The sequence below is a fragment of the Saccoglossus kowalevskii genome, chromosome 13, assembly GCF_978046115.1.
Source record: "Saccoglossus kowalevskii chromosome 13, keSacKowa6.1, whole genome shotgun sequence".
NCBI lineage: Eukaryota > Metazoa > Hemichordata > Enteropneusta > Harrimaniidae > Saccoglossus > Saccoglossus kowalevskii.
Window position 1 is genome coordinate 12,300,333 of NC_140653.1, and position 21,956 is coordinate 12,322,288.

At 34.1% G+C, this 21,956-nt stretch overlaps 1 protein-coding gene across 1 annotated transcript; it reads left to right on the plus strand.

Moving 5' to 3' along the window:
• The first annotated feature begins 1,092 nt into the window (after positions 1–1,092).
• LOC102803413 (uncharacterized) lies at positions 1,093–21,750 on the plus strand. Its single transcript, XM_006818280.3, has 11 exons — positions 1,093–1,259; positions 3,962–5,027; positions 6,793–6,890; positions 8,568–8,783; positions 11,252–11,339; positions 13,398–13,522; positions 14,678–14,783; positions 14,975–15,156; positions 15,688–18,408; positions 19,723–19,822; positions 19,957–21,750. Exons 2-11 carry the CDS (start codon positions 4,128–4,130, stop codon positions 20,107–20,109), a joined length of 4,689 nt encoding a protein of 1,562 aa, XP_006818343.1. The 5' UTR covers positions 1,093–1,259; positions 3,962–4,127; the 3' UTR covers positions 20,110–21,750.
• The last annotated feature ends 206 nt before the right edge of the window (positions 21,751–21,956 follow it).

Sequence of the window (21,956 nt, forward strand, 5' to 3'; positions counted from 1 at the left end):
TAAATAAAATAAGTAAAATAGCATATATTGATAATGTATAACCATTATGATACTATCTGATTTGTTGAAAGTCATTAGTAATCCTTCCACAATAACGCCTTACGGTGTGTACGATTTGGTTTGTAGCCAATCTATTTTCATCTAGGTGTTCCACTTTAGAGATTAAATTTTTCACGCATGAAATAAATTTACCATAGTTATGTACATCAATATTAATACCGCAAAATGAGTACTGCATTACGAAATAATTTACTTGTATAGCGCCCTCGCTAACTTGAAACGAATGAGTGGTCGAACTTACGTCGACTTTTTATTCCTGGTTATACATAGTAGACAAATGTGTTCTAATTATGTCTAATGATTTATCTTCGTATACATCAGTTAATATGTTGATAAGAATTTCGTTAACAAAACAAATACACAACAAACACACAACAAACACAGAAAAAGATTGTATTCAACCATGTCAAAGGTCAAGATGTCTTGTTATCCAATGAAGATGAGCCTTATATAAATCTGCCTGACGATATTCTTAGCGCGAGTTTCAAAATGGCCGACTAATTCACTTGAGAAACTGGACGGGCGGACTAAATTAATTTCAGAAAGTACTTTAGAACTACACAACTTGGTTGTCTCATCGGTTATATGTGGCTGGAATAGCTACATATATTGTATACCAGTGGTGAGAAAATAGTGTGGACAAGAGCGTCCGTTTATTTTACCCGTAAGTACGATTTCGTATTTTTCTAATTGAATTGCTGCTTCGAGAATCAAATCCGATCACCGTCATTTCGATAAAACGAATCTAAAAAAAAAATTGGAGCTAAAATGTTGTTGTTTACTGACGTATATAGTAATTATTATGTTAGATTGAGTATGTGTTTCACTAGTCACATTGCGCGTAAACAGCTTGAGTATGACTCACTCAGTCGGTTTATCCTGGTCGCCGGGGTTACGAGAATAAGGGGTGTTTATAAAGTTTCATGTATTGACACGCCTCGTGCAAAGCAGATGTAAAGTTGCCGTGTATTGTTAAGTGGTTATTGTTGAATAGCAGCGAGGCTTGAACAAAGAAAACATCTTTCAAACCGCTCTAAGTGACGGTATGAATTTTCGGTGAAGTTGGAAGAAATTGATCGTCGGTGTTTACTCGACAACAAATCGTTGATGTTGACTTATGGCATTATATCCTTCGTGTCTCGCATGGTATAGCCGGACGTCCGTAAAAACAGACTCGTAGATGTACGCTGTAAATAACGGTAAACTAGTTTCTGTCGATTCATGCACACTTTAGTACTACATGTTCAGTGAATGATATTCAACGATATCCATTACATTTATAAGCTCATCCAAATTAATACGTTTGACTGCTGTATGTAGTTTGTAAAAAATAATTTATTCTCGAAATTGTATAATTACGGTACATGCATAACAAATTATGTGATATTGCATTTAGTTGTCCAACTGTCATTTTAACTGATACATATTTGTCACTACCGGTACTCACTTCCTTATTATGTCTGCCACAACCATTCATCCAATAGTAATGACAGAAACGATTTATACTATACTAGTTCACAAATATTGTGAAATATTTCCAATATACTATTGCTAAAATGTATCTGTAGCGTAATGCTTAAGCAAGAAATGTTATCATATAATGTATGTCCTGTCAATTAACTTAAACCTTGCCTGATTCAATTTTCTATTTTATTGCTTTTTCAAGTTTATTTCCTAAAATTTTACTAGTGTCTGTTTATCAAAAACGAAAATATTGAATGGTGCGATTAATGTTCATATAACCTCTGAAAGTTTCAACTGCCACTTGAAGCATATAATTTAAAAAAAATTAATAATTATATTTAACTATGACATTTAAGAAATTAATATTAATATTAGTGATGTTTTTATTAAAGGTGGCAAATTTTATGTTGTATAAGTTATTAAAATTACCTAAAACAATGAAGACAATTTAAGCAATTTGATGAACAAATTCATTTGAAAAACTATTTACTGACTGAAAATATTACTAAACTTTATAGCTATGATAAAACATAGCCTGAATCATTGCTCAGAAACTTAGCATGTTAGCCAAGCTTTATACTGAACTTATAGGTATCAATTATAATAATTAATACATCTGTAAAAACTAATATTTTTTTTCATCTTAATCACAGACCATGAATGTATTTACATTTGTAATTTATTCCAAGTCACTGTCAAGTTCAACAGCAATGATCAAATCATGAGAGACATATCCTTGTCAGACAAAGAAGTTGTTTCACATCTAATTTTTAATTATCAGCAATTTTTTGCAAATTATAAAACTATAAGTCTCATTACCAAGTTGAACGAGTCCAGGTATCTTATTTCCAGTCATGTTCAAATAATGTGATGTTTTATCTTTGGAAATCTTGCATCATCACACACATGATATAAAATATTTTCACAAAAACTGGTATAGTGACTAACCCCTCTTATTATACATATTCATATTATGCAAATTACAGCTAATTAAATAGTCTCCTGTAAGTATCAAACAGTCTATAAACAGTACTAAATTTACATGAATTCAAAAAAAATGTCAGCGATATGACCTCTGTGCGCAACTGTCAATTTAATATGCAAATTACCCTCACACATGTCACACATAAAAAGTTGACAGCTCAAAAAATTATATTTAAAAAATATTACAATGTATATGCAGCTTATTTTACTGGCAGACGATTTCCCCCTCTAACTCTGTGAATTAAATTGGGTGTACAGTGTGTATAACAATAGATATGCTAATAGCATAGAGTGACAATACACAATAGTGTCAGCGGTGCATATAATTTTAATATCAATGGATCTATGGATATTTAATAGTACAATGAGAGCGGGAAGGCTGATTCTACTACGCTACACAGTCATGTGTACACCACTGTCTGGCTTTGTTATTCACACTATTTCATTCATTTTAGGTAATTTTTTCCTGTCTTCATCTCTTACATGCTGATACTGTGTAGTTCTCATTTGTTGCTAGGTGATATAGACTGTGTTTTTTTATTCAGTGTATATGTGTGCATATTCAATGATTTATTTTGTACAAGGGTCATGTATTATTTACTCACTCATTGATACAATTGTTCACGTACTATGCTAGGGAAGGCAGTGTGTAATATGCTATCCATGATGTGAAGACAGCAGAGATTGCAAAAATACATTGACATAATTGCATGTAGTAAATTGGATCTTATATTTAAATGGGAATTTCTTATCTCAGCTGTCATGGCAATATTATTAGCTCAGCTTATGTGATCCTGGATACTCCTATATAAATGAATTTCAAAATATTCAGTGAATATAATTTCCTGGCTATGTTTCTTAATTTGTTTTTTCTGCTTGGAATAACCTTACTTTGATTGCTGTATATAATAATTGTTTCTAGTCACAGTACTATTTGCATATTGTGTTCTAATATATACTGTAAACGACTTTAATTTTGATGTGCAGTCTTTCCCAATTTTGACAAGACTTTTGCACAATTTTGTCCCCACATGATAAGCACCATACAATTACTGTAAATGCATTAATTATTCACTGGGTTTTAATTTTGCTATTTTTGCGGATAAGTAAAATCCGCTAAATCAAATCTATGTGAATATCTAAAGTAATAATAAAACTCATTTTTTTCTTGACAAATCTGTGAAATTAAAACACAGTGAATATGCTCAAAATAGTGAAATTAAATGTCAATGAAAATACATGATTTTACAGTGTCAAATCTTGAAAATTCACCAGTGAAAAATTAAATATTATTCAGCCTATTTTCTGTGTAAATACATTTATCATATTGAGAATCATTACCCCCGCGGTATTTACAATACTGTATTGACCTCATGTCTGAATTCAGTCATTGTATCAATTGTTCTTACTCCGTTTTTCGTCTTCTTATAAATACGCTATTGTTTGCTTACAGAATCAAAAGACAATGCCAATGACTTGACCTACATGTACTGACTTGCACACACCGTGGAGTTCCACAATTCATCCTCAGGGAGTCAACAGATACATATAGGTCTTGTGCATTTGAACCTAAAAGCTATACATTTTAGGAGTTTATTTGTATTAATTAACCCTTCAAAATGGCTAACTGTTTGTACGAGTGTTTACGGGAAGCCAAGCTGCAGAAGTACTACCCTAACTTTGAAATGGGCGGAATCACGCGATCTGAGGGTCTGACGAATCTGACAATGCAAGAATACTCCACCTACGGCATTGATGACATGGAGGATAGAAAAAGGCTATTCCAACTCATACAAATTATAAAAAGTGTTCAAAGAAACGGTAAGAAATGTGGCCGAGCTTGTGAAAATGGCGGTGAAGACAGTACAACACGTCCATCTTCAAACCACGCAACCTCTGAAACAGAATCTGCGTCTGAAGATTTACATCAAATGCATGTAAACAGCTCCCGTGACAATCAATCTATTCATTCATCAGTTTTGAATAATGTCTCCCTTGCCAAGAGAATTCTGATAGCGAACAATAACATACGTATGACGACTGTAGACAAGCTAGCGTATAAAGGAGATGCTTTCTTTGTTCAAGCTAAGGATCCCACTCCAGCAAGAAAACAATCAAAACCCAGACAGCAGCGGTCTGAGCCGGTGATTCAACATGAAACTAGCATCCAGTACACAGGACCAAAACTACGAGAGAGATCAGTGGAAGTAATCAGTCACACCGGCACTGACTACAACTATGGTGTTCCCAGTGCAAGAATAAACACTCATGGTAATAACTTATCTTCTCCAAGATACACCGTGCCGACAAATAGTTCAATAACATGCCATAGCTATATTTATAATAACACTTCTACTAGTATGCCATTAGACCGAATAAAAGTTTGCGTCCGAAAGAGGCCATTGAGTAAAAAGGAAAAAAGAAATAAAGAGGCTGATATTATCTCTGTTGGACATCCCAATAAAGTAGTGTTAAATGGACAGAAGACTGCTGTAGATCTTACAAAATTTACACAACTGGTAAGTAAAATATATACCGTAATGTATCTGTGCTGTATTGTTAATGTTTTTGCATGGTTTTTTTATATAGCAATACTTTTCTCTGTAAATAGTATGAAAAGGTCATATATTAATACATTGTCTGTGTATTGGTATGAATCCTAATTTTAAAACATTTAAAAAAAAAATTTCAAAATAGTTTTGTGGGTTTCCAGAGTGATAATACTTTTCAATTATACCATTGGCAAATTTTGTCCATACAATGTATGTGCTCAGTATTATTAAATTCAAATTTTGTTCAAACTGCCTTGAGGTCATTTTCTTCCCGAGCGAACGAGTTATCTTGTTTTTTTTGTTTCAAAAGTGTCACATAATTGTCATCAACTTTCGGCCGTTTTTTCCAAATTATGACCGATGGATAGAATGTATTTTCACACGAGAACTCCTGCACATTCACTTCAAAGTCATTCTCTTACATCAGAATGCTCTTTTCTTTTAAGGTTCTAACATGGACATGGGTTAATTTTCACATATTGACTCAATGCTCTGTTTGATTATATCATGAAAATATTAATGTTGTAGTTAATTTATATTCCAACATTGGATTTACAAAATATGGACTGGGGCTAAGTGAAACATAGAGAATTATATTATACTTGATAAATAACTACAGAACCAGCAAAAATAAAACTGCATTTAACTTGAATACAACTGTATTCAGTTTGTTGATTGACAATGTGCATTGATACCATATGGTTATAGACATTTCCCGCAAGATTGTTGTATTGCTAGGGTAAAATTAAAAAAAAAAGTGTTTTATTAAAAATTAGGTGGTGCAACCAATAGAAGGATTATGGTATTGCAACATCAGAGTACATCTAGACTGAAGTATGGATGTATTTGTAGATGAATAATAAGGCCATGAAAAACTCAGCAACTGGAGTGAATACATGAATACATGTGAATACATGCATGTTCCAAATTCCTACAGGCTCAGTTAAGATTTAGGGTTAGGGCTTTAGGATTAATACAATGGCATTATGTACATATTGATGTTAGTTTTAGTCACCTACCCTATGCTATGTATTTAGGTAAAATTGAGCTTTCGGCAAGAACAAAATTGATACGTATTTATATGCATGGATAATTTTGTAACAATGATGTTCATGTGTACACAATAATATATATACTGTAAATTGCTTTAATGTCCTTAGTAAAAAAAAATTGTCGCAGTGAAAATTTCTCTGGGGTTCGATGACAAGGAATGTCAGTTACCGGTACCGGTGCAAAATCATTAAAACATGCAAATTCTTTTTTTATTTATTCTTTGAAATCAATAGGCACAAAGTCCTATAATAAGATTCTTACAAATTGTGCAAATAACAGATTAAAGACAAGAAAATATATGCATAGATACACACAATAACACATTGATGCAAAATAAGTATAAAACATGTAGCTAAGCCATTGATTATAAGACTAGAATCACATAGAAATTGGAAACCCACTGATGATTCGTACGTCAAATAATTATAGCACAGGTTATATAGTCTTAAATCAATATACCTTATGTGTCATCTTTTGACATCCCCTTATTTATTTCTCCTGTATGTCAAATTTTGTTTGAATCTTTCAAGTCTAAAATAGAAATAATAAAGTATCCAAAATAAACCTGCATGGACAATCCCGTGGTACCAGTGTATTTTGTATTTCACATATTTATAGAGCAATTAATTTTTGAGTGTTAATTAAAAAAATATTGAACTGAAAACATTGTGTATTTCAGCATGAATTTTATTTCGATGATGTCTTTGGGGAAAATGAAACAAATGAACAAATCTACGAGAGAACCGCCAAGCCTTTACTCAACTGTGTCTTCAGAGGGTAAGTGTGTTTTATTCAATGCGATTCAATGTACCATTTTTACTCTGCCGGTATGTGAATCGTATTGTAATATAATGTGTGTATTTTTATGAACATGTTTGTTTCTTCATTGTTTTTTTTCTTCAAAAAGTCTTAATATTTCCCCAAGCCCGGAGTGGTGAAGGAAAGATGTAATTTGGATAATTTTTCGTCGGTGGTAAGATGGTTACAATGTTAAACCAGAAAAAAAAAACCCATCTTTTCTAAGGTGGTCCTTGAGTATAAGCCTCCCTCTTACTTTTCCCAATTTTACATGTTCAAGCACCTGGGCGATCATACGATTGGGGAAGTACGGTATATTCCAGGGACACCTACTGAATGTCAAAGAAATTTGTACTATGTGTCTAATACTACAGTATTACCAGTACTATAGTTCTAATTGGAGCCTTACAATCTGAATTTGGTGTTCTCACTATTTTGCTAGAGGTTTCAATAGTGAAAGGTGAATTAATGTACTGGTAGGCAGAATTCTTACCTTCCAGGGCTGTGACCGGCAATGACAGGATTAGGGATCTGTACCAGTGTTAAGTATGAAATAGTGCTCGATGCACTGTGACATCATGGGATTACATTTTTGCCAACACATCAGCACTAGCTCACAATTTGTTATGACAACATACAGTTGTTTCATTAACTGGAATACATCCACTGATATTTGAATGTCGGTAATCATTGCATTGCATTAATCACCAAGATCAAGTTGAGTTAGTAAAAATGAATAAAATAAATAAATGAATAGATGAATGGATAAGCAATGTACATGTACATTAGAGAATGTTGGTTTATTAGCAGGGGGGGGGGGTGAAATAAAAAAAACCTACTTAGCCTTGAAAGTAGTAGTATAAACAACAGTACAAGATGTATTAATAGTTTTAGATCTTGTATTGATATCTTTCTCGCATTGTGGAAGAAATTTATTTAATATTCCCAAGGGAAAGTGGAATTACATACTGTAAAACCATTTATTTTCAATGGCATTTAATTTCACTATTTTGATATTTTAAGGGTATTCATTCAATTGTGAGCACAAATTCTATCTAAGAGTGATGGAAGCCTATGTTTACAGAATTTTACTATATTTAGGTTTGTATCTACTGTGATATATATTTCAACTGGACATGTGTATGTATTTTCAGTTCAGTTAATGTTTATTGCCCTCCTGCAGAAGTAATAAAATATTCCAAGTGAGAATAAAGATTAACACTAAAAATATAGGTTTGAAGCATGAACTGGTGTATCTGTAATAAGCAAAGTTGTTTAACTAGTACCAAGGAAAGTATTCGTACTGTGTAATTTATCATCAAAGTGATCAAAAAACCCTCAATCCAACATACTCCCCACCCCACGAAAAATTCCTAAGTCCATGTTTGTGGATACATGTATATTATTTCACAATCTAAATAATTGTTATCATCAAATAATAGTATGTAGTGTAGTTATTATATCAAGACTATAAAATCATTGACACTGATGCTCTGATACACAGATGATGGCATATTACTAGTAGTTCATTTGTGTTGTATTTTATGATTTCATTCATGCATGTGCTTGTCGTTTGTTTCAGCCATTTTGTGCACAGCATATCTTTTTTACAGACTTTCTATCATGCTAAACATTTGTGTTGTTATTCTGTTTCAGTGGTAAAGCTACATGCTTTGCGTATGGTCAGACTGGTGCTGGTAAAACCCATACAATGCTTGGTAACGGTAAAGTTCAGGGACTTTATCTCTTAGCAGCTAAGGATATATTTTCACTTTTACATTCCGGTTATCATGGGCATAACTTATCAGTTTGGATCAGCTATTTTGAAATCTATTGTGGACAGTTATTTGATTTACTCAACGGCAGAAAAAGGTGTGTAACTTTCTAACTCATTCTGGGGTTACTTTCTTTGGGGAATGTGATGTCTCGTGGTGCATCACATTCCATTACATAAGCACCCAGGAGCTTGCAACAGTCCTAACTATCCATATAGTCCAGTAGTTTATGCAACTCGTTTAACATACTGTACCAACTAGTTTAGGTGCCATTGCTTGTTCTTTGTTAAAAAAAAGTGGAATAAAAATATCCATTATCATAACCTTGGACTTAGTTACAAAGAAAATGCAACATTGTCAAGCAATTTCTGCTGCATAGATCCACTGTTATTTACTGTTATTTTTGCAAACCATGGATGGATTTCCCACTTCCATGGACCATACAGACCTACGTGAATCTTCAGTTTCCAGATTTATAAACTTTAAGATCCAACCACATTCATTTTTGTAAAACAGAATATATACACCTTGATAAACATTCACTGCTTTTTCTTGTTACTGTAGTCACATGTGGTATGAGGTTCAAAGTTCACTGATATCCTTGTTTCATCAAAACAAACTTGTACGGTATCACATAGCAATTTGTTCATTTTTCACAAAAAACATTCAGGCTTGCACTAGTGGCAATCCAGGCAGGCAGGCATCCTTGTGTCATCCAAACTATATTACCGTATATAGCACTTTTTTTACTAAAAACATTCAGGCTTGCACTGCAGTGGCAATCCAGGCAGACAAAATCTCAGAAAAAACAAGATTGTTCTCAGTTGACAAATTTCAAACTTATTATCAAGATAGTTATTGTTGCAAGATATAACTTTGCATTTCAAGACAAATTGGAAAGTCGCCGTCTGAATGGCGGTTAGATTGTCAAAACAATAATCAGGATGTTTCAAGTGCTAATAATGTGTATATAAGAATAAATTGTAGTCTGTACAGTGCCCTAAACAAAGTAGTAAAGAGAGTTGGCAGTCTGCCAAATTGATTTACCTAATAAAATGGCCTGCCAGTTTGTGTTGAGTCCCCATCTCCAGTTTAATTTTCAGATTGATGTATTTTTTTTTAAATTTTAAAACTCATACTTTTTTTGATTTTGGATAATAATATATTTACTAGATGACAGTTATAGTTTGAGATTGGTTTGTTTTTTCTTGGTAAATATGGAAACAAAAGATAGTCTAATAATTAGTTACTCATTGCAATGGATCAGTAAGTAAGCAGTGTTAAGTTACAATTTGGGATCTAAATACGTGTACATAAACAGTTAAGTTTTGTAAGATTGGTGGAAATGTAATTTGAGAGAGTTGCAGTTATGTTAGTGAATAGTAAACATATTGACAAAACAACTATGGCTGTGTACAAGCAGTAACAAACAACAAAGACACAGGGCCAAAGCACATTTTACAGTACGTGTATGTCTAGCAATAATACTTAGTGTTTTGATGTAAGCCTTGTTATGGTTGGTTGAGATTCTACAGGTGGTTGCTAACTAGCCAACTGTAGACATTGTTACTTTTCAGGGTGAATATGATGTATTTTATTAAGATTGTTCAGAGTGATATCCCCTAACTTACTGAATACTTTGATTACTGCTTCATGCGAGTCAATAACATCAAATAGAAGACATTATTGTACCCAAACTAAAATTTTAATATTTATTATAGATAATTTGAATTAAGAAAACTGTCAAAACAACTTTAATAGTATGGTGTAATTTGTTGCTTTTAGTAGTACTAGCTGCAGTAATGACATTAACCTTATCAAAGTGCCTGTTTTTGACATTCATTTTACACAACAAAGCGCACAAAGTAGGGCGAAAGATCAGCCGTTAACATGTCTAAGCATTAAAGAGTTCAGGTCAGGTCACACTGAGATTTGTATTGATTCTTACTACCTAACAATAGTGCCAATGCACAGTGAGAGACAAAGCTATTCTTCCCAGGAACAAATACTTGACTCGTATAATAGACCAGCCATGTGTTTTATACTGTATACACATAGCAAACAGTAAAACTGCTTTCAGTGTTTCATGAGATTAGGGAAATGTGAATGTTGGCTCAGCTCTAAAAAAATGTAACTGCAAACAAGTGTGGTGATTTTAGCGATGAACTATTGTCTGCAATCGGACAATGACTACCATTGTTATATACACCTGGCAGCAAAAACAATAGAATTCTTCCATCCGTAAAACTCTGTATGGACAAGTGTAGCACATGACTGAGTAGATCACGATTACCAAATACGAGCATATTGCCGTCTTGTATACTTTGCAGTATAACCTCAAAATATATAAAGAGCTGCTTCTGTATTATTGTAATATCAGGTTTTATAAGTGTTCACATATCATATTTTATCTCGCAAGTTTCTGTTATCAATCTGTAGTTTTTTTTATATAATACACCATGATCAGAATGTGTTTATTTTCATAAATCAAGTTCATGTGTAAAGCATTATAGAGCAGATAGAGTCTATGATTATTTATGTGATTATCGTTGTTTTCTTCTGCAGGTTACATGCCAGGGAGGATGGTAAACATAACGTATGTATTGCTGGTATAAAAGAATTCCAAATTAACCATGTTGCTGCTTTAATGCAAGTAAGTATATCTGTGAGAGAATGCCTAGCTAATGGTCGGTGATGCCAGCTGTTCATTAAAGCTATATTCAGTTGTTGGGTCATGGTTATTTTAACTGCTAATTTTGTAACACGCTAGAATAAGCATAAATGTCAGTTTCAAGGCCAATTAATAACAGTATGTAGTATGTGGTTAAATCTTGTATCATTCACACCACTGTCACTGCGCATAATTTGTTTCGGAGTGAGCAAATCATAATGATTTACACTGCAGCTAATATTGTTTAATGTTTAGATGTATTCCTGAATATGTCTTAGATGTTCCTCCGCACCCCACCCTACCACGACCACCGTCACTACCACCACCTGACTGCCTATATATGGTCAGACAATTCTTTCACAGTTTTAAATATTCAGATAACTCCACTATTTTTGGGGGGGGGGGCTAAATATGAAAATTCACGCTTGAATTGAGACTTGAATTGAACTGACTGTTATCCAGTATTTTAATCAAATTGGGATGACTTTATTGTAAAACATCAGTGAACACAGGTCTTGTAAGCTAATCAACTAGTAAAGAAAATAATGTCTGAAAATACTTTAGTAAAACTGAATCATGTAGCTGTTTCTTTGTTGCTCAATGTGGTTTTACCGAGAAAAAAACATTTGCCCCTTCGCACCAAAAAATCTATGGAGAAAAAAATAATACAATAGTTATGTTATGTTATTATTTTCAGAGTAAACAAAGAAAACTACTCAGTAAGATATTTGGCAGTCTAAATTCAAATTCGCAATTCTGAGTATTTGTTTGGAGGGCTCTTTATGAGAGCTGGAGTTAGATTTGAATTTGACTGGTGTTTGAGGTCAAAAGGTTATCTAGTTGAGAGACAGTTGAGGGCAGCATAGCTAATCATTCCATGTCTGTACATGCTGTGAACGTACAGTGACAGTTACAACAAGACATGACTTGTGTTGCTATGTTTACATACATTGGCAGTTGCTAGGGAGTTAATGATTTCTTAATACTATTACACGTTAAAGATCATTTAATACATGTTGTACTTTACTGTTTACTGATTGTTTGTCATGACTCTTTCGTTTTGTTTATATGGGTATGTCCGCTGATATCTAAAATAAAAAACATTCAAGGTTATTTCATTAAATTAAATATCACTATTAGTATTAGTCGGATTTATATCATTTTTACCCTTGCCTAAACAAGATTTAAATAGAATGATCAGTTTTTGAAAACTTAGCATCAGAATTGTGCCACTACTGGTCATTGATTCTGACGTTAAACGGCTAACAACCTGACTGGCTGATTGTTTGGGTATTCTCTGACCTTTGACTCTATTGTCCGGTGACGTGCATTCAAAAGATTGCCAGAGTAATTTCAAAGTACACAAACTGTCAGACTGGCTGCATTCAGGCTGTAATAAGGCATTGGTAGGGGCTTTTTACTCAGTTATTAATTTACGATCTCTCTACCTTTCAGTATACAGTAATTTTATTAATTGATTCTGACGTGCATACAGTGTTCATAACATGCTAGATGTTAATAGTGCAGTAAACTCTTTTGATTAAGTCAGTATCTTGTGGTCTTTGTAAAGGAACTGTATGCTACCATATGGTACTTGTGTAAGATTCATTCATTTTAAAGCAGATCAGTTGACACTGACATGTTCTGTGATTTCCTAATGCATGGCTTGACATCATGGAGACATCAAAGCACTTGCCTTGATGTCCAAGTAGTTTTGCCTTGATACCATTCAAAAAATACTACCCAGTATTCCTATTTGCCATTTTATCAAATTTTACTTGAAAAATGGATGCATATCTCAAAAATCTTTTATTACCCCCGGTACTATTTGTGTATTTATATACTATATAGAATCACATGACTTGACATTCAGAATTGGATTTCAATATAACAATTACAAGGCTTTTATATTTTATGTTTATATAAGTGTGTAAATTTGGTTACCTTTAATTATTCATGTAATATATTGTAAACATGTAGGTGAATTTTAATTATGTGTCACCATAAATAAATAAGTAATATATGTTTACTTTGTTGTAGATAATTGATTTTGGTAATCAAGCCCGGAGTACTGGTTGTTCCGGGGTGAATTCTGACTCATCAAGGTCCCACGCTATACTGCAAATACAACTCAAAGATTGTGGTGGTAAAAGAAAACTTGGAAGGTAAGTTAGATTCTTGCTGTAAAAATTAGAATATATAAATTCCTTGGTGGGTTTCTCTCTACTCTAGCTTTAGCAGTTCACATATTACCATGCTAAAGTAGGCTGAAGGCTGTGAAGTGAACTTGACTTTGGTGTCACATACAGTGTACACCACTCCCTTTCCTGAAATATTTTAATATTTTCATTCAAGGTTAAGGTTTAGTTTATATGTAGCAATTTCCCATTGTATAACATTATCCTAAAGTTTTTTAAAACTTTTCTGAAACTGACAACATTAATTTGATTCCTATCATTAGGTAAATATTACCATTAATGATATATATGTTAACAAGAAACAATATACAAATTACCGTAAAATCTGTATTAGAAGCCGCATCCCTAATAGAAGTCGCACCCATTCATTTTAAATATTTGAGAACCAAAAATTCACCATTTCTCATATGTGTAGATGCTCTAATAGAAGCCGCATCCCCTGTGTTGTATTGTACCATTTTAATAGAAGCCGCAGTTTCTAATACAGATTTTACAGTAATTAATAATCAAATATTAACTTAAATAGTATGTAGTAAAACTAAATGCCCATATCAGCTTATTTGACAAGAAAGATTCCAACATGACCCTGATATATGGTCTTTTTATAGAGCACAGCCTTGTCCTGCTTTGTGTTGTTAACATTAGTAATGAAATAATATGACAACCATAGGGACGTTCAGACCAAGTTGAAAATAAATTACATATCATTCTTTTAACTACCACTGAGATGCAAAAATGAAAATAATTCATTTCAAAGTAAATGAATCTGAGTTGTATTTTGAATGCAGTGACAGTGACACACAAAAAAAAAAAAATGAAAAAAACCTGGAGAACGCCAAAGTATCATATTATTTCATATTATCTTCATATTACAATTGTTTCTACAGTGACAAGTTCTTGTCATCATAACTCTTTTTCATTGTTCTTGTCTGTTTACTATATCGTCCATGTCTCCTGTATTGTACTACGGTATCCTCATTTGTTCATGGCGCAGTGTTAATAAGAATTTTCTGTCTTGCAATATTTCACTGTACAAGAATGCTTACAAGATGAAATATATCTTTCTTGCTAATCCCTACTCTGTTCATTGTTTTAAAAAAATTAACCTGTTTAATTTATTAGGTTTTCCTTCATCGACTTGGCTGGCAGTGAAAGAGCCCAAGACACTAATGATCCTGATAGAATAACTAGAATAGAAGGTGCTGAAATTAACACCAGTCTTCTCGCTGTAAGTACAATTTCAACGTGTGAAGATCCTGAAGGTTTGCTTCTTGGCACGGAGAGCGCTCTCTAGAGATACTTTTCTGTATGCCACTAGAGGGCGCTATACATTACCAGACCGAGTTGAACCAGTGTTTCATGCATTAATATGTAACAAGTCAGTACGTGATTTAGTAAATATTTCCATTTTCCCTACAGCTAAAAGAGTGTATCCGTGCCATAGATCAAGAACAGAGACATACTCCGTTTCGACAGAGTAAACTAACCCAAGTGTTAAAAGATTCATTCCTGGGTAATTCTCGTACCTGTATGATTGCCAACATCTCACCAAACACCAATGCCAGTGAACACACTTTAAATACACTTAGATATGCTAATAGGTAAGTTGTATGTTAATTGTCAAATTCAACACCTTTTATAGAAGGTAGTCTGTGCAAGCTGAAAGATTACCAAATTGTGTTTCACTTATTTCGCCACTGCACAGCGCCCTCTGTTGATGAAGTGAAGAACCTGCAAAATTTACTTCCTGCTGTGAATTATTTGAGGAAAAAAAATACATAAAAAATCTCACTGTTCCATTTTTGAGGAACAGACCTTACAGAAAATAGAAAACAAATATTCTTTGATGACAGGAAATATATGGCACTGTATATTTTTCTAAAATGTAAACATTGAACTAAATTGATTTAATTTCTTATTGGCTGCAGTTTTTTATCTAAATTTATGAAAATGTATGGAACCAATGATGGTGGAATGAGTGAAAGAAAGGAGACAAAAGTTTACTATGGCATTCATAAGGTTAAGCTGTATACATACTTGAGTGTATATTCTGATGAAAGTTTTCTCATGGTACAAGTAAAAGTTTTGTGAAGAACTGCAAATAAATTTAGTCTCATTCTTTTATTTTTCAGAGTGAAGGAACTTAAGAAAGACTCATTAAATCAGCTCTCTAGTCCAAATACTGCAAGCAGTTTACCGAGAACTCCTTCTATATTTACTCCAACAAATACATCCACTCCAAAACGAAAGGTCAGACCAGCTGCTCTGTCTCAGCAGTCAGTTCCCAGATGTGATCTGAGTACGAGGTTAGCATCAACTGCAGCTTACAAACCAGTAACGCCTAAGGAGATTAAGACTCCAAAGAAGAAAGGTTCTAATCCAGAAGAACATAGTCATCAAACTTATGGTACGATCGGTACATCCAGGATAAGTCTTGCACTGGACACAGACAGGAGTGCATTTACCCAGGTATCAGGGTCAGGTGCTGATTATTTCAATACACAGCTGTTATCACAAAATCCAGCCCAAGCAACTTGGGAAATTGACAACCCAAGATTTGTTACCAGTGCTGGAAAGTTAGATAAATCTCCACCCAGTCCTCCAAGAAGCAAATCAGCTACAAGACTAAGTGTTGATGATTTGAAATCAGATAGTGCTCTAAGAAAGTCTAAAGAGTTCTGGGTTCAGCGTAATGACTCCAGCAGTGTCAAGAGCCTCTTGATGGACTCTCCTGAAGACAGTGAAGGAGAATTAGGTGGCGAGACTACAAAGGAGAACCAGAGTTTTGAAACTGATAGCACTGGTGAGATTATCAGAGAACTTGATCAGATTCTTGAGCAGTCTTGGATCAAGAACAGCAGTAGTGATAACACAACCTTACATCAGGCCGAAGAACCATACCAAGTATCACCAGCGACTGGAAAAAGTCTGGGATCGTCACAGAGAAAAGAACAACAAGACCAACCAGTTTGTGATCTGAGGAATCCAGAAAAGCCAGATATCGAAGACAGACCTGGTAGAGGATTTGATGCAATGAGTGTCGACTCACTACAAGACAGTTCACTAAATGAAGACAACAAGCTAAGTGATCCTGGCAAAGTTACTAAGAAGTCTCGTAAAAGATGGACCACTGATTTGAAAACTAGTCGCAACATGGTAGAAGATCATGATTTACCATCGCCAAAAGACTTTCTGAAGAGTCTTAAAGAAGCAAAACGAGGCGGGAAGCAACAAGAAGCATCAAAAAAGACCTCACCAAGTGGTGTTATTGTCACAACTAATTTCCAGGAATGCTTTTTGCAAAACAAGGCCAAATGTACAGCTGAAAGTAAAAATACTATTGACACTCCACTTTCAGCAAGAAGTGACACAAGTCAGACTGCCAAAGCTGTGTATCAACCAAGTGTGCCACAAGACTCTCAAAGTGTATCTCAAACATCTTTGTTCCAACCAGCTCATATTCCTAAGCCCTGTAGCCCAGAAAACAAAGTTACAACTACTAGCCTAATCACTGCAGCTGCTGAACAAACAACTGAGGAGATACCCCCCTTCATTATCACAACAACCACAGTTACTACAGTAACTACAACAGTTGCTACCTCTTCTATGAGAAGCCCAGATGCAAAGCATGGTGTTCAGTTGACTGAGTCTGATCATCAACCATCACCACCAAAGACAAGCCCTTCAAATATCATAAGACTCAGTCCTAAAACAGATCCCTACATTGCTTCATCTACTGGTGCTACTGCTATGGATAAAAGTATTCAAAAAACACTGTTGCCAAGCAACACCATGGAGATTAAACCTGATTCACAAAAAAATGATGTTCTTTCAAATTCAAGAAGTCCCAGTCAATCTTCTGTAATGAGTGATCTTACAGATATATCATCACCAGCTGGATCAGAAGTTCTTTCATTCTCTAGTACGTCAGCGTTCACGCCAGTACAGCCCAAACCTAAACCTCCATCAAATAGCATGGGTGAACCAATACCAAAGACAAAGCCCAGCAGAAGCCACCTTAATGTCATTCCAGTTGTCAACACCAAAGTGATTTCTGTAACTTGTGATGATGAGAGTGCCTATTTTACACCAGTTAGAAAGGAATGCCTAGCTACACACAGTGGTTCACAGATGGCTTCTACACACAGTGGTTCACCGGCGGCTTATACACACAGTGGTTCACAGATGGCTTATACACACAGTGGTTCACAGGTGGCTTATACACACAGTGGTTCACAAATGGCATCTACACACAGTGGTTCACAGGCGGCTTATACACACAGTGGTTCTCACATGGCTTCTGCACACAGTGGTTCACGAATGGCTTCTACAAGCAGTGGTTCACAGGCGGCTTCTACACACAGTGGTTCACGATTGGCTTCTGCACACAGTGGTTCACGAATGGCTTCTACAAGCAGTGGTTCACAAGTGGCTTCTACAAGCAGTGGTTCACAGACGGCTTCTGCACACAGTGGTTCACAGGTGGCTTATACACACAGTGGTTCACAGATGGCTTCTGCACACAGTGGTTCACAGTTAGCTTTGGCACACAGTAGTTCACAGCTGGCACCTACAAACAGTGGTTCACAGTTGGCTTCTACACACAGTGGTTCACAGTTGGCTTCTGCACACAGTGGTTCACAGGTGGCATCTACAAACAGTGGTTCACAGGTGGCTTCTACACACAGTAGTTCACAATTGGCTTTGGCACATAGTGGTTCACAGGTGGCTTCTAGGGGCAGTCATACAACATACATTAATGGTAGTGGTGATGCCCCTCAGTACCCAGCAACACCAAAGAACAAATCATCATTTATCGGACATTATTCAGAATCGGCCATTAAAAAGTCACAGTAAGTAAATTTAATATACCGTATGTTTTATGCTAAGAATTTTTCAGCTTTAGCTTATGTATTTGGTTCCGTCTGTCTGTCCATCAAAACATCTCAGAAGATCATGGACTGATTTTCCCCAAACTTGGTACATAGTTGATAAATGTTGGTATACGTATGCCCCAGATTTTTTTTGTTCTGATACAAAATGGCCAACTGACAGGCATAATTTGACCTAAAAATGGTCTAAAAACCTACATTTAATATGTGTAGAGCATTATCTCGAAGTTCTGTTGATTCTGTTCAAACTTAGATTATAGGTTATACCTGTTGGCATACTGAGGCACATCCAATATTTTAAATTCTAAATTGGCTGACTGGTCGCCATTTTGTTCATTTTTGCTTATAACTTGAGAATACAATTTAATACTAAGTTTATTTATATTTAGTACAGAGGCAGAATATTATTTCACAAAGATGCAAATTGATTTTTGTCCAGATTCTATGCACCATGGCTGACCAGCAGCCATTTTGTTTGACGGAATTTTGCAATTTTTCCCTTTTTTTTGCCGAATTCTGCTTAATTCTCAAATTCACAGTGCAATTATGCCAAAACTTGGTTCACAGATGATTGTTTTCTAGCACATCAAAGAAAATTGACTATGTCACAATTCAATTCAAGATGGTCGACTGTCAGCTATTTTGGTTGACCAAAGTTTTTTGTTTTTTTGCACATTTCAACTTATTTCTCAAATTCACACTGTCCAATTATCTTCAAACTTGGTTCACAGACTTTTGTGTTCAAGCATATCAACCACAGTTGATTATGTCACAATCCAATCAAAGATAGTTGACTGGCAGCCATAGACCATATCACTATTCCAAATCATAATGTATTGTGGGGATAGATGACCAAATCAAACAACACTGCCAATCATAAAAAGTGCAATCTGACATAGCTATCCCACAATGCACTATAATTTGAAATTGTGATGTATATTTTGCATATTCCAACTTAGACATTAGAGACTCACACATGTTAAATTGTCTGCCTGTCCAAGGCATCAATTCAATGTAGAACTGGTACATGGTCATGTATTAATTAATGTACAATTTTGTACATGCCCTTAATTATTTTATTTCTTGAGTAGTTCTGTCTTGGGTACTTTGTTTGAAATTGACTTGCTGCCAGTTTTTACCATTTCTCGACATGGTTTAATCCATAGCATTAAGGGTCCATGTAATGTTTTGATCATGGAAATATTATCCTTGAGTCATAAAACCATGGTTAGTAATTTTCTAATCTGACATGTGACATTATCTTTCTCTCTGCAGAGATTTAATGATGTCAGCACATGAAGAGCAAATTATTGAGATGGGTGAACTTAATGATAAAGAATTACAACTTGTAGAGAAAGTCAAGACTGGTGACCAGGTAAGAATTCCGTATCATTATTATGCACCATCATTCTGTTATGAAAACACCACAACAGACATGTCTTCTGATTTCAGTCTGTCCCAAGTTGTGTCAGTATACACTTTATCTTTCTCATAACTATTGTTTTAAAGGATTTTGGTGACTTTGTGATGAGACTTGATGAAGTGCTGTACAATAAGATGAGATGTATTGAAACTCTGCGATCACAGTTAGAAACGTTTATTCTGTGTGCAAGTCCAGAGAAAAACCCCACATTCACACCTGAAACAGGAAGCCAGCATTGAAATCACATCCAGGAACTTAATCCAGCAGTGATATCAGAAACAGGAATTGAAACTATCCACAGGATCATTAAACACATTTAGAGAAGAGTATTATTTTTTGAACTGTTCATTATTTTTTTTTGCAAATGCTTCCATGAAGCAATGTATTTTGTTTTTTTTCAAGAATATGACTTTTATTGCCCCAAATATGTGCAAAAAGCTGCTTAGGGCTACATGAAACTAGCAAAATCATGACTTTAAAGTTAACAATACATATCGTTTTATTTCATTCTTTAAAGATACTTGTGCATATTCCAGATCATTCCACAAGATTAATTTATTTTTGTATTATTTTTAAGTGGTTGGTGGTTGACTTGCTAAATTTACACTTCTGATAAATTGCCATTCCCACGTAGATTATCACAAATTAAGTTTGTGCCTTAAATTTGTTTGATGATTTAAAATGTTCTTCAAGATAAGAATCCACAACAATAAATAACCCACATAATTTAGATCATTATGTTATAATGCTGTCTTTACACAAATAAAAGTATTTTAGTTGAGAACATTTTTCAAAAAAAAAAAAAATGCTTTTTTTTTTTTTTTTTTTACCAGTATGCCTTTAAGATAAATCTATATTCTTGCATTCAAATTAGAGGGAAATTGACAAAATATAATTTTTTGGTTGAAATTGTATTATTTATGAAATATTATTTATAATTAAAAAAAATGCAAATATTTTCAACCAATTCAAATGGACTTATCATATGTAAGACATGCACTGCACATATTTGTGTAAAATACACAAGTTTGTTTCCATGCAGAAAATGATTCCATAGAATGTACTACTAAACTGACCTCAAGGTTATGACTGACTTGTAAACTGGTCATAATTACAATTTATTTTAAAGTTTATTACATATGATATAAACTAACATTTTGATTATTATGAAACTATGATTTTATGCAAAAATTATATTTTTGATGTTAAGGGGATGATAAATTTATGATTTTCTAATTTCAACACCACACTCAATGAACTCAGTAATATTTTTCTATATCTCATGAAATATAATGTATAATTGTAATCATAATTGTAAATGTACAAATATGTAAATTATGAATATTTATTAATCTTATACCGGTAGTTATTATAGAGGATGGGGGAAGTATTCTCCGTAGGCTTTTTTTCAAGCATGCTGGTTTCACTATGCATGCCCACAGAAAATATGCCATGCTTGAACTGTAAAGAAAATATATATAATTTCCATTGTAGCACAGCATCAGGGCTTTAAGGTAACTGATGCTGATTGCCAATTTTATGCTTTATTATGTGGCATTGATTCTTCAGTCAGTGTGAGAGTAACATATGACATCCTTATATTGGTAACCAAACACATTGTACGAATTCGGTTCATGAAGCATGGGCAGTGTCTATAAGAGATGGGAGAATAACTTTCTCTTTCTGATCTGTAAATATTTTTTTTTTCCTAATTTAATACTCGATTGTATATTTTTTCAAATATTTTGTATAAATTTCTTTTTGTTTCAGGCAGGTGTCAAATCAGATTATGAATAATTTATATAGTACCGGTATGTGAGGTTGTAATCCATCCATGGAAATATTAATTTAAAAGATGCAATAAAATCTTAGATGTGTGATTGTTTGTCTTGCATTGCTTTATCAATAGAAAAGCTTAAATTTTGCAAATTAGGTATTTTAGTAGTTCTTAAGATCTTAAATTACATTCACAGATTTCAACCAAACACTAGTTGGTCTGAATTAGCCTATAGCATATTATGTACAAAGTTTCATTGGCGTCAGATGTGGAACAGCTTATAATTGCCCAATTACACAAATTAGGTAG